A 14,364-nucleotide genomic window follows, 5' to 3' on the forward strand; every position below is an offset into this window, starting at 1 on the left:
TCCCAGATAAGCCTCACAAGTGACGTGCACAGAGAGTGCAAGAGCTGCCGTCAATGTAAAGGACAAACTTTGAGGGGGGGAGGTCTGCAAGGAGCAAGATCAGTAATCAATCCCAGTCATTTTATAATTTGTTTCCTAGTGCAAAGGACAACCTTAATCTGAAATTACAGAAAGTAAAAAAACAGAAATTGCAGGAATTTCCCAGCCTAGAAATGAAAACAGTCTCTAAGCATCCATGCCTCTGTTTTTATCTAGTCACTCACCTACTTGCATAGCATGTTTACCGTGCTTCCTTCTCCCAACACCTGGGCTCTGTCATTCAGAGATGTGAAGTTGCAAAGCAGCCACTCAGATTCTCACCTCCTGTAAAGACCCGAGGCAGAGTCAAATTACAACCTCACTTTTCATAAATTTCTGCTTTACATGGCAGAGTACACTGTACTGGAACAAGCACTTCCCTTGTTCATACGGAAAGAACATTACATTTGTCAGCCCAGTTAGCTGTGTTAGGATGGCAAAGCATGTCCCCCTTTACCCAGTACTAAACAACTGGTAAAGTTTAGAAACAAATGTAAACTTTGCCTTGCATTATCTGATTATTTATTTTCCTATACAAAGTACAATCCCTTTTCTCATTTTGAATGTAAGTTCCAACATTCTGAAAGGGAAATACTGGATTCACTGAGGGATGCACCTTAAACATCTGCAAGATGAGACTTCTAGCATTCTCTACAGCAGCTGAAGGCTTTTACCATTATTCCTATCTTTGTGTTTTAATCCTCTCTCCCACGCACTGATGCAAAAAGGCCCTTGTGTACCTATTAAATGACCCTCAGGTGAAAGGGGGAGTGGACAAGTAGCAGCTGCCTGCTATAAAGAGGGTGAGCTGAGGGCTGGATTAGTTTCTTGCTAGGCTGTAAACAACAGCAGTAGGAACCATAGTTTTGAGGTGCTCTAATGGGATAGGAATAGCTTAGTTTTTGTAGGGCTTTTTTTTTTTTTCTTCCTTTCTTTCCTACATCGCATTCTCTCAAAAGGCTAAAGTAATTCTTGGACCTTTGGCTTGCGAGAGTGAGGGGAGGCTGTAGGCTTTTTGGTGTTTACAATAGCTGGACAGGACGTTCTAGAAGGAAACTGAAGAGGGCTCCAGCGTTCCTGAAAGCTTTCTGAAACTCTAGGCTGAACTATGTGCTAGTTAACAGGTCTTGAATTATTATTTTTTTTTCCCTGTAACTGTGAAGTGCTTAAGCTCTCCAGAGAGTTGAGCTGATGTTTTTTTTGGTTTTTTTTTTGTTTTTTTTTTTTTTTTTTTTTAATGTGTAGCTGCTAGATCTTCTGTGTTTTCTGGTTTCTTTTATCCTTGCTCGTAAGCTATATGTGACAGGGTTGTATCATTTGCATGGGTTAGAATGGACTGAACTTAGTGTATTAGTTAACTGGGGAAACATGTAAGTGTGGGAGGAAGTTCTGTCTTGTGAATTTTGTATGGCTTTGAATGTGAATTTCTGTGTAAGGATTTTGCTTTTTTTTTATCTATCGTTTAGTTTAAGCGTAGGAAGCATAGTGTCACTGAAATATTTGGTTTATTATGTTAGCTGTCATTGTTCTTAAATATATTATCAAGTACAAATCTTGAATTAACAGAGCTCTTATTGTGATCTCAAATACCACTTATGTGTTAGCATTAAGAAGTATTTTCTTCATGAGGCACCAAACTTTTGATTGTGTGAGACCTTTTACTGTTTTGGTGTTGTGGTTTTTTTTTTTTTTTAGGCCACTTGCTCAAGGCTAATTCACTGAAGGATAGTTTTTAATTGGCTGGAATACTACTTATATGAATGTGTGCATATATGACTACAGTAAAGTTATTGGTCCTGTGGCCTTAAAATGTGTTATAAGATTGGCTTGAAGTACTAACATTGAGAGCTACATATAAAAGCTTGCTTAGCAAAGGAGAACTAAAATCTTTTACCTTAATAGTAATGTCAGTTTTCTACTTTCTGTTTGGAAGATAATAGTTTTCTTCTGGAAAGATCTGGTTTCATTGGGCTAAGAGAGGAATATCTGCTGAATTCTAACAGAGCATAAAAATCATTAGGCCGTAGAGTTTTTTAAGTGGTTAATCCTGATCACTTATCTGTTTCAGTGTTTAAAAAAAAAAAAAAAATGAATGCTGCTCCAACTTCAGAAAGTGGATCATATTCCACAAACCACACAAGACCCTTCTTTTATGCACAGCCAACAGTACAACAGCCTTTTCCAAATCCATGGTACCTCAGTCATGCATACAGTCCATACTGTGTGCCTGCTCCAGGTAAGGTAAATGAGAGTGTCTGTGGTAGCTTTGGTTAGTAAATTACTTCTGGAGTGGAGGAAACAAATGTGTATCTGTGTTAACAAGCTTCTTGGGAGTTTAAGGTAGAATTAATGTTTTGCTTGTCGAAGATCAGATTTATGAAATGTTAGTTAAATGTGTAGCTTTTGTGCTGGAAAGCATCCATTTCTGGAGAATGGAAAGTAAACAAAATATTAAGTAATGGCTATCCTACAGATACAGAGCTCTAGAATATGCCTAACGATTATTATGTGCGTATATATGAGTTCCATATGCATGCATTATAGGTATGGATAAATATAAACTTAAAAATCCACACAGTGTTGTTAAATACATCCTGTAAATGGTAAACCTGTGTTAACTTTTATCTGGAACTGTCTTTTTTCAAAGACAATGCTATAGCATAGTCTGTTAAATAGCAAAGTACAGAAGGCTAATTGGTGTGTGATCCAAGGAACAAAATCAAGTTTTGGTTAAAGTGTAGCTGCCCAGAAAATCTGTTCCATAACAAGGAACTCTCTCTGGGTTTCTGCACAAGATTTGCTTCCAAGAATTGACAGGTGGAGTGTTTTACTTACGTGTCTGATCTTGTATCTGTCCCTGTGTATGCAAACAAATATTAGTCAGAATTACTTACTTCAGAAAGAAGATACATTTGTCTTTTTTTTTTTTTTATCCCCAATGTCTAGGCTTCCGAAGTGGAAATCCATATTTTCCATTTTATTCTGTTGCGCTCCATGAGTACCCTGGATTTTTTGTTCCACAGCATCCAATGCATGCAAGAGTTAACAGAAGGCCTTATTTTAATGTTCCTTCACCTTCCCCTATGTTTTATCATGCAACAAGATTCAGACACTATAGTGCTTCTGGGAAAAAAATGGAAACAAAAGAAACACAGACTGATCCTAGACAGCCGGAAAACAAACAAAAAAAGCATCAAGATATCCATGCAGAAACGAAAGGTTGTGATGCAGGAAGCGTGGCCTGTGTTTCTTCTGGTGTAAGTCCAGAGACTGAAAGTACTTCAGAAAAACAAGATTCATCTGGATCTTCCATTGCGGTAGACAGACAGTTTCTGAACAAGAGCTCTTCCAGTTCTACACAGCATAGAAATCTTCCTACCGGAAGCTATGCCTTTGAGAAGGAAGAAGTGAGGATAGAATATGGAAACGGCTCTCCAGCCATTCAGCTGTGGAAGTCCTTTAAAGAAACGATCCCTTTCTATGATGTGGCAAGTGGTAAACCAGTCCCAGAGAATATAGTGCAGCGTGACTTATTTTCTGTAAGTTCATGTGAAGGAATGATATATGGCCCTCACGAAGGGGAGAAAATGGTGCCAGGAGCTTCCTTAGATGAGAGAAAAGCTGTTCTCACCTCAAAACAGAGTGTTGAAATTGTGCAAGAAAAAGAGGTTCAAAATAATGAAGTGAAGCTGGATGACGAAAAGCGGGCAAAATCCCCCCCAGGTGAAGCCACGGCAGTGCAGATCACAGACTTGGCAAGATCTGTTAGCATAGATCAACCAGTGGTAAAGCAGGATGTGGTAGTAGCTAAAAAATCTAGCTCTAAAAAATTTATGGGGTCAAAAACTTCTCAAGAAAAGCCCAGCTTTATTCAGCAAGCAGGACTACTTCCATCTAGTATGGAGGTAATGAGTGACTTGAGTTTTCAGCAGAAAAAGCTGAATCTAAGCCATAGTACAACCCATGAAAGTCAAACGGATAAAAGTATTTGGTGTGACGAATCAATTGAGAAGTACGTTCCCTCTAACAGTTGGCTGGCTTGTTTGGACAGTATGGACATAAACTATAACTACGACCTTTGTTTGCCACAAAGGAAACGTCAGAGTGTGCTCAGTCTTTCTTCTGATGACATGTCCTCTAGAGAGGAAGGCTCATCAATTGATAATGCCCCAGTGTCTTATTTTGTCCCTGACTGTGTGCTTCAGCAAAACCCATATACTTTCCAAAAAAGTACGGAGGGCTTAGAGAAAGAGAAAATTAGAAGTGGTGGGTCCCTTAATGAAGAGGAAGTGGTAGGAAGGGAGCAGATGAACAGCTTGAATGACCACGATGTCAAAAACTCTTCAGCCATGAAGATTAAAGAGGCTTCCAGTAAAGGTAGAAAGCTGGGCGCCCTTCCTAGATCTTCTAGTCAGAAAAGTATCAATTCTCCCAAGAAGAAAGTAGCTAAGAGTTTGTCAGAAGTTGAGGACTCTGAAGAATATTCTGTGAGGGGAGAAGGGGAGGATGAAGATGGAGAGGATGAGGAGGAGGATGATGATGATGACATGGATGAAATTGAATATTTCTTTCAAGAAGCCACTCCATATGGTATCTTGATGCCTAGTAAAGGAAATTTTTACCAAGTTGGCCAGAGGGTGCTTTGGAAACCACCTAAAAATGCTATACCAGCTCAATTAATTAGCTGGCCTGCTCAAGAGAAAATAAAAACTAGAGTTGGGCTTGGTGAAAACATAGGTGTAGTTTACAGGTCAAAGGAGAAGGAACAAGATGAAGTTGTATACAGTGACTATGGGTATCATAGAAGAAAGAGGCCTACGGCAAGAAGAGAAGGACTTGGACACCAGCGGACACTACAGAAATTACTGGGAGGTAAGCTAATTGCTGAGGTCAAAGTGATGCTTAATAGACCACACAAAGAACACCTAATTGCAGTTGTAAGTTTTAGTTTGAACTAGTGGGAAGACTGCGGAATTTTGTAGCTCCAGGTTTGACTTAGAGCCTGAAGCACTGCACAATATTTTTTTCAAGGCAGAGCAGGGGTTTGCTGCAATTTTTTACCTATTGCATGAGGATTCTGCATTTTCAGAATCAGCAGAGAATTTTGCAGAAACTCTCCTTTGAGTTGTACTTGATATACTTACTTTTCTGACATTAGAGGCAATTTATTCATTTGAAAAGCTTAAGGTCATTTGAACTACACATCTACCATTGTTTAATAATATCTTGGAAACTCAGCATTTAAACTTATACAAACAGTCTGACTGTCTCATCACAGACCCATATTAGGTGGATTAAACAAGATTGTTTATTATAATCTGGTGGCCATGTCCTGTGTAACTTCTCTGCAGAAGGAGCCAAACCATTAATTATTTTTTATTATAGCTTCTGCTCTCTGACTGTTAGCAACAAAAGTTTTGATGTATTTTCATAAAATTATTGTGAAACTATTAAATTTGATCTTAAAAATAACGTTATATTTAATCAAATGCAGATATTGGTAGAAATTAGATTAATTTGAACTGAGAATAAGCAGAGTTATCAGGGCTCATAACTGGTTACATGGGTACTTCGCTAAGGGGCTGCTATTTAGTACAGTCTTGTATTGTGAAAGGCATCTAAAACAATGATCTACTTCTAATAACTGGCTTAGTATTCTTAAACTTTTTTCTTTGTACAAAACTGTAGACTTAAAACAGCTTGTAATTTGTCAAGTGTGGTCTCCAGAAAACTATGCTTTTATTTTAATACTCTTACAATTAGATTCAGTAGCTAGCTTTGCATTTTGGCTTGTGGATCAAACAGTATATTAACATTAGCAAAACTAAATACTGACCTTACATTTTTTTTTTTTTTTATTATTATTAGGAAGGCTGTTAAGGGAGAACATGGGGATATCACCTGAAGAGTATTGGATTAGAAGTGGTGCTAAACCCAAATTTACCAGCCAAGTACGTGGTAGTCTCTCACCTCCAGCCAGGAGCAAAGAACAAGGTACAATTTACTTCCTCAGTGTGTTTCTGTTCTTAAGGAACATTCAAAAGGACATGATACAAACCAGCAAATTTATGATATTTGGATGAGATGTGAAGATAATAAAACTAGTTCTCATTGCTCTGATATTGAAGAAATGCCTGTCAGTACATCTCAGGGTATATTTATATCCTTCTCAAACATGTGAATAAGGATGGATTATAGCTCCATATTTTTTTTTCCTTCAAAGGTACCATGGGAACACAAAGCATCAAATGCTTTGGTGTGGCCAAGCAAAGCCTTTATTTGTGCAAAGTTGCTACTGCCATAAACTGTAGTATTAATTTCTTACCCGGATAATGCTTTTCTTGAGTGCGTACACAGTGATAGTTTGTAATCTTGATGAGTAGAACATACAGGAAGTCACATGTGATAGCTACATAGGCCAATGATCAGAGAAACTAGCATGGACCAACAGTTGCCTTGCTGCTGCTAAAAGATGTCTGAGTGCAAATCATCTTGATGTGGTTAAGGAAAAAAAGAACAAATCAAAGTTATTCTAATTAAAGTAGAAGGTTAGACAGCTTCCATATTTTTTTTTTCCTCTTTCTTCCTGGAGAATGTGTGTGTTCAGGTTTTATTACAATTAAGGTCTACTTGAAGTTCAGCTCTGTTTCTGGATGTTCTTCAAGGGTGTTTCTTAGTGTAAGTGCTGTTGGAACAACTGTAGAATTTTCAATAGTCTGAGTACTACCACTCTCCTGGGTCACATACTTTCAAGTATCACAGGATCAATCTATCAAGTAAGAGCATAAAGTTATCTTCAGAACAGACTGACTTGTTTTGCTTCAGTGGTAATATATATCAGGTTTCCTGTATCAACATCCCAGTAGACTATTTTTCAGAGTGTATTCCTTGGAGTTCTCTCTCTGTATTTCTTTCCTGCTTGAGCATGTTGGGGTTTGGGATTTGCCTCCTCTGTTGGAGGCTTCCTACCCTTTCTATCCACAACCTTCAAAATGTGGGGTTTTTTTATGCTAGCCTGTTCTATAATAGATGAAAACATTTTACTTTAGCAGCACCATTCTTAGCTCCTTACAACAATTCATAAAAATAATAAAGTAGTTCTAAACTAATTTTGTTACCTTTAACTTTCAGCATTTCCCTTCTATCTCTTCTAAGCCGTAGATGGTACAGCATACTGAGGATGCTTGGCCTATGTGTTACTCCCTGCTTTGCCTTCCTCCTTTTCCAGCCTATGTAGTTTGAAGAAGCTATCACACTCAGTATTAGGAAGCAGGAATTGGTTTCTTAATGGTGTTCATGCCAATGGGTGCCTCAGAAGTGCTAGTAAAATTGCATCCTTTTTAAAATGCTGCTTATCTTAAAACTGGTTTCTTCAAATTAATCTTAAATGTCTGTGCCCTGCAAGTAAAGAGGTTTGACTAAATAAGATATGTTACTTCAGCAGTAATATCATATGCAAAATTTGACTTCTTGAACTGTGTACCTGTGGTGTGTAACTTAACAGTGCTGAAGAATTCCATTTTTTAAAGACAGTGGGTGAGCTGGGTCACTTGGACAGCTATCGGCTAGTGTTGAACACTTGAAAAGTGATCTAGAGCAGAATTATCCAACTATCACTGTTGGTTTGTTTTGGTTTTGTTTTTTTTTTTTTTGCCACATTAACACCTATCCAAATTATGACCCAAAATACAGTGCATCCAGAATTATGGTTAGACAGTGATTAAATATTGTAGATATATGACTGTTGCTTGACATGTGTAGCGTGAGTTTTATCTGCCACTAAAATGGGCACATAGAGGGAAGGGAGAAAGAGGAACACCGCAGACCAGATGGGGGAAAGTCAAGCTTAAATTTGCTTTAAGACTATGCTTTGAAGAAATAACACCAGTTGTATCTTACTATTTAGACTGCCCACCTCTAGTTAAACCAAAGAAGAAAAGAATAGGCAAGCCACCTTCAAAACGCAGAGACACAAGATGTGAGGTGGAAGAAGTGTGGGAGATGCCCAAAAGCAGTGTACGCAAAGGTTGGTATATGGTGACAAGCTACAAAAATGACAGTTACAAGCATTTTTTCATTACTGTCTCAGGGAATGATGGTTCTTGGTTTGAACTGGAAGCATATTGGATAGCTTGTGAAATAATAGCAAATGTTATGTATGCAAACAAGTGAGAGAAAACAAGCTAAACTTTGAATGCTTACCTTGCTGTGAATACTGTGGTGGCTCTGACCGGGTTAGGTCCCTTCTCTTTATTTAAGGGGGGGAAGGGGAGCCACAGAAAACAAACAAACAAAAAAAACCCAAACGCAACACCAAAACCCACTATTTTAGCCTAGTTGCTGTTCAAACTGTTTTAACTTTTTAAAATGAGCCCTGTGTCATATCGCAGTATATACTTTTCTTTAAACTACAGATCTGTCTCAGCCCAAATACTGTAATTTGCCACAACACAAATGCATATAGATAATTCTTAAGAACTTCAACTCTGTGGAGTAGAAACTTCTTGCTACTTTGGAGGAAGATGGGAAAAACAATGGAGGGAAAAAACCACATTAAGTATGTTCAATAACAGATATGCTTTTGTGGGAGAGGTTATAAATTGAAAAGGCTCAGTACATAGAAGATGATCTCAAAAAGATCAGAATTTCTTCTGGAAAACAACAATCTGGCATATTAAATCTAGCTTGAATATTCAGTCAGTTAGATGGTCTCTTACTTGTATATTAAATGGAGGATTAAAATTCCATGTATTTGCAAGGTCAGAAACAAACGTAGAGTGAAGCAGATAATTAGTCAAAATCGGTGTCAGTCCTGAAGTCAGATTATTTAAACACCAGTTTTAAATCTTTAATTGTTGATCATTTTTAATAAAAGCATCCATGAAATTTGCAGAATACCAAAATACTATTTATATTTGAGCCAGAAATATTTTCTTGGATGCATTCAACAATGTAGTCACAAGGGCACACTGAAAATATGCTACAAGTTTGATATGGAACTCCTGTCTATCTGTTATACTGCAATATTCTGCCATCCAACACCATTTCTGCAGAATTTATCCTTGCTGGGAAGTAGAGTACACAGTTCTAATATCAACCATCAGTGTTGTCTCCTGCAATAGGAAAAGGCATTCACTGATGTCTAGTCTTTCTTTAGAAGCAAATTGACGTATATTATTTAGAGGGAGAATGCATACCTGAATCTTCTTTTCCTTTTTCTTTAGGGTGTGGAACAAGGAAGTCCCTCTATAAGAGAAAATAACTGCAAATACTGAGGCAGGAGGGGGGAAAGAAACGTATCAGAGGTTTGCATAAATCCAAAATTCAGTTAAAATTGTCTTGTATATTTTGTAAGTTGCTGTGCCCTCTTAAAGGGTAAGAAATAGAACTGTAAAGACTGAAGACATTATTAAAATGGAATTAAATATTTAACACTAAAATCACCTTTTTACAAGTAGCACATCCACTATTTAAATAATAAATTTAATAGAATTGCAATTTGAGACTTCTTGTATTCCATCTATACATGGAAGCTAAAAAGTTTGATAGTGATGTATGTGTATCAATACCATTTACTGCTGCCCTGTTTTTAAGCTCTGCAGCATTGTGAAGCCTGTCAGTGCCATCTCATCTCATAGTCAGTTTGTCTAGATGATGTGGACATAAGTACAAGATTCTGTTCCATCAGCTGGATTTTTGGCTGGATTTGTTTTTGTCACAGTTTAAAGGAATGTAGGCAAAGCTCTATCAAGTCAAGTACTGACTTGAAATTTCAAGGCAGTTCCATGGATCTTACTCTTTGCACGATTGAGGACTAAAACTAAAGTGCTGAATTGATGTGATGCTTCCCTCTCTGCCCTTTCTTTTTTTTTTGGAGGCCTTCAACTGGAGAAATTGATTTTGAAGGTGAGACAAGTTTTTACAAGTGGTGCACCCTGTTCCCTGACTCTTTACTGTTGACTTCTATTATAGTTGATACTGTCCTTGGCAACTCGCTAGAGAAAAGTCTCTTTATAGAACTAAGATGATAAAACTAAGTCTCTGAGCTATCTTATGAATAATGGAAATAGACTGATCTAGATGAGGTGGGTAGCTCAAAAATGTATGGTCTTTTACATGTCTGTGAAAGCTAGTATCACCATATGAGAAAAGTAAACATGATACTGCGATTCTTGGATGTGATAGCATGAGCGAAAAAGAAAACTGTAAAAAAAAAAAAAATAGTTTTTCATTACTAAAGGGCAGGGGCAATGGACAGACAGGACTTGTTTTCTGTCTCTTCTCCCAATGTTCTTGTTCTTTGTCTGTGCTCTAGAGTAACCTACATGGATGAAAGTAGCATTTCCTGTGACTGCAGTCAAGCTTTGTGCCTACCTATTACTAGTTTGACCTGTAACTGAAGTTATGCTGTTTTCCCTCAATTAGGAGTATTGAGGTTTCCCCACCCAACTGATCCTTGATCTTGATATAGTTTTTAATATCACTTGCTTACTTGTCAAAGAGTTACTGTAATTATAGCCTTTACCCTAAGCTGTTGGGGGAAAGATTCCACTTTAACACTGTGGCACTCAGTTTTTATTTCCTCTCTACTCCAAGCACTGCAGGATAATAAGGAACACAAATTCTTATTTGGCTTTTGTGCTGCACAAAGCCTCTGTTGCATCAGAACCTCAAAGAACAAAATGAGGGAGGGGATTACATGAGGAATTACTTCAAACATAGAGCTTTTTAATAGTCTGGACTGATGCTCTTGCATGTCTAATAGAGGAGTGTGCTGCTTTTAGAGCAGGATATACTTTATTCTGATGGGGAAAATGAGTGGTAGAATCTCTTCAATTTAAAGACTCTAAGTGATGACTTAAGGGTAATACTTATTTACAACTGAGACCTCTCAGGTAAGGATTTACTTCTTTTACCCTGAACTTGAAAGTACCTTTGGGATTGAAGACTAAGTCAATTCTGCTGACAGACTCAACAGTTTGTCTTTTGCTGCTTGTCTGATAAAGGAATATTCATAACCTCACAGTTAGATGGCACTCTTATTTTTGGGAATGGCTGGTATTTCACAGGTACTCCCAAGATCATGCTAGTCATCCTTTCACAGGTGCTGCGCTAGTCAGTGTGCTTTCTACCCAGATGTAAGAAGCAATTTAGGGCTTGGTAATGCTAGCTCCCAAGATGATGTGAGGGAGTAGGAGTGTTTAGACAGCTCTTTGTCTGAAAGCAAATGCTATTTTAAAACTAATTGCTTAAAACCTTGTAGTGTACCCATGCGATGTATCAACACCAATGCTTAAAGTAGTATGCATGGATGTTCTAGTGCTCCAGAAATACTTCCTGGATAATGTTGTGTGGTGTACTCTGACAGTACTACTCCTGTGGCCTTAAAACTTAATCTTCTGCTTGGCTGTTTCTTTATTCAGCAGCATGGGTGATTTGTGGGCTTCATTTTAGACTGGCTTACAGCTATATTTAATGTTCCAGTGGGTAAAACAGCCATGCTTCTGCAAAGTTGTGAAGTGCAAACTGCTTTTTTAGAATTCAGTGAATTTAAAGTCCAGGCTCTTTTTATTCAGCCAGGTAACTAACCACAGTGATATTTGAGATTTAATTTTACAGATGCACATACGTGTCAACTTATGTTACCACTGAAGCTAGATTGCCCAGTGATTAACTGCAGTGCTGGCAGTATTGTGAACTTGTAACTGTAGTAGTCCTGCATTGCCTTTGAAGTTTTCACTTGCTTCCTGCAGCATCTACTGAAGGGCAGCTGAAGAATCTATTTGCTGCTTGGCACACCAGTAACAAACTTTAGAAGCTTCTGAGATGGCCATAGTGGGAGCTTTGGATAGACTTACTGTCTGTGACTCAGAATTTCTAAATCATTATTTGTAGCTAACTAAAACTTCTGCAAAGTGGGTGTGGTATAATCACTGAAGTGGAGCCAGGGGGTTAGGTTGGCTTGCCAGATTTTAATTCTGTATTTTAATTTTCAATTTGGTAGCACCTGGATGGCATGAAGCTTTCCCTTTCACAATATCCTGTTTTCTGCCCTATGTTGGAAAATATTAATTACAGGTTTTTCTATTAAAATAAAACAATGGAAGACATGAGTCAATGGGGGGGGGTGGGAAACACCAAAAAAAAAAACCACCCCCACCAAAAAACAACCAATCGCTCATTGCATGCTAACTGCATTTTTCCCTGGTGTGCCTCCACTGTTTTAAAAAAAAGTGTCATCCTCAGAATCCCCTGACTGACTCATTGCCACTGGCCATCTTGGTCAACAAGACTATAAACCCCCAAGTAAATTCATGGCCAAAGAAATAAGATAGATGTGAGTATTTTTTCTGAAATGATCTGATGAGAATGGTTCAGAGCACTAAAATAATCTGATCTGGTGGCTGAATACCTGTGAAGCTGTACTGTGTATGAGGTATCTTGTAGCTGCATTTTGCACACGTTTAGATCTGTGGTACTATACAAATACTCTATTACTACCACTCAGGCTTCAACAGGACTTTCAAATGGAAATATACACATCTACAAAGAAGACAATGATCATTAGAAAAAAAACGTGGTTGTTTGAACAAAAATAAATACTGCAATGGTTAAGATTGAAGAAATAAGGCTAATTAGTCTTTCAAGACTATAGATTTCTATCCTGCTTTCTGGATTTACTCCTACATGGAATAATTTTCCATTAATATAAATGGCTCTTGGTATTTATCTCTAGTCTATGTATTTCTAAAAAACTAGAGTCTCTTAAATGCCAGCTTTGGCACTGTTTGTGAAATGATGAAATGAAATACTGCTTCTCACCATTCCAGCACTGGCTGCCAGTCAGCACTATTAGAAATCTTACTCTGTTGAAACTTACTTTTGAAACTGGCTCTACTTTTAAGAGTTTCAGTAAAGACCTACTAAAATCTTTATGTATGGGATATGATAGAGGTGTATAAAACTGGGAATGATATGGGGAAAACAAATAGGAATCAGTTGTTTGTATGCCTTCCAGTACAAGGACTAGGGTCTATGAAATGAAACTAGTAGGGAGCAGGGTGAAAGCAAATCATGTTTCTTCTGTGGTTATTAATCAATCTGTACAGTTCCTTGCTGAAGGAAATTGCAAATTCACAAGAAGTGACTGGATATAAATGAAAAAATATATCCCGGGCTACTAACTACTAAAATATGACCTATGATTCAATGTACCTGCACTACAAGCAGTAGGGGCCGAGACAGCATTTCAGTGACGTAACAGAACTAATGCCACCAGAGTTTGCACTGCTCTGCTGTCTAAGGATCTGCTACTGACCATGAGTGGAAAAGGACACTGGTATAAACAGACCTTTAGTCTGGCACAAAAAAAGTGATGTGGTATCTCAAAACAAACTTTTAAATTGCATTTGATAGAAGTTTGAAATGGTCTGTAGGATTCTGAACAATCAAGAAAACAGTAAACCCTGGCAGGTAAAATGGGAAGGACCTTTTAAAAAGTAATGGGATGACAAACTAGAGAAAAACTGAATTTGCTTTTATTAAACTAAACTTCAGCTTTTGTCATTTAAGATTTGTAACTGAAGTGATCTTTAGGTTAGCCCTGCTCTAGACAAATTTGAGTATGAATTCTCTTGGAATGTATCAGGTGAATACTACCTGTGGCTTCCAGCATCTATCCAACAATCACCAATGCTAAATGCATTAATTCTCAGTACCAAATGTGGCAATACAGAGAACTGGTCCATTATAAATCTCCTCATGTTATTTCAGCTGTTAAAACTTTTTTTCTGGTGAAAGAGCCAGGAGCTTGGAACTTGTTGATGATGCTGCTGATACAGGGAACTATCAGCAGCATCACAGTGAGATTTGCTAAATAATACTGGAGTATAAAACACGACTCCACATTCAAGCTCTGGGAATAAGATAAAGAATCTTTTTGTAAGTAGGCCTTGACTACCTTGTCTTTCCCCAGAACATGTTGTAAATGACTGGCAAGGAATGGGAGTTTATTTTTACTAAATGACTTAGACATGTAGGAGGGAGAAAACACATTTTAATGTATACTTTCCCCTGTCCTCTTTTCCAAAGGTCTCAGGAAGGGAAAAAAAAAAATGTAGTATCTTAAATGCATTTTAGTCTATGGTTCCTTGATTTCACTGTCAATGTTCACTCTACTGATGTTAGAGCTTTATCTTGCTTTTTCTTTTTCTCAATGTAAGCATAGAGTCTAAGTTCTATAGAAGTCCTTCCTAGTTCTTTCAAAGCAAATCTATTTTTCTTTCT

At 37.6% G+C, this 14,364-nt stretch overlaps 1 protein-coding gene across 1 annotated transcript; it reads left to right on the top strand.

The window, feature by feature from the left end:
- The first annotated feature begins 1,089 nt into the window (after positions 1-1,089).
- LOC104356678 lies at positions 1,090-8,275 on the top strand. Its single transcript, XM_009970741.3, has 5 exons — positions 1,090-1,202; positions 2,147-2,314; positions 3,025-4,950; positions 5,947-6,072; positions 7,985-8,275. Exons 2-5 carry the CDS (start codon positions 2,167-2,169, stop codon positions 8,248-8,250), a joined length of 2,466 nt encoding a protein of 821 aa, XP_009969043.3. The 5' UTR covers positions 1,090-1,202; positions 2,147-2,166; the 3' UTR covers positions 8,251-8,275.
- Positions 8,276-14,364: the final 6,089 nt, after the last annotated feature.

This window comes from Tyto alba, unplaced genomic scaffold, assembly GCF_018691265.1.
Source record: "Tyto alba isolate M040663 unplaced genomic scaffold, T.alba_DEE_v4.0 Super-Scaffold_46, whole genome shotgun sequence".
In the NCBI taxonomy this organism is placed as follows: domain Eukaryota; kingdom Metazoa; phylum Chordata; class Aves; order Strigiformes; family Tytonidae; genus Tyto; species Tyto alba.

Coding starts and splice junctions, on each gene's coding strand:
- LOC104356678 (XM_009970741.3), top strand. CDS start 2,167: ATGAATGCTGCTCCAACTTCAGAAAGTGGATCATATTCCACAAACCAC. Junction 2,315..3,024: donor ATACTGTGTGCCTGCTCCAG/GTAAGGTAAATG, acceptor CCCAATGTCTAG/GCTTCCGAAGTGGAAATCCA. Junction 4,951..5,946: donor ACTACAGAAATTACTGGGAG/GTAAGCTAATTG, acceptor TATTATTATTAG/GAAGGCTGTTAAGGGAGAAC.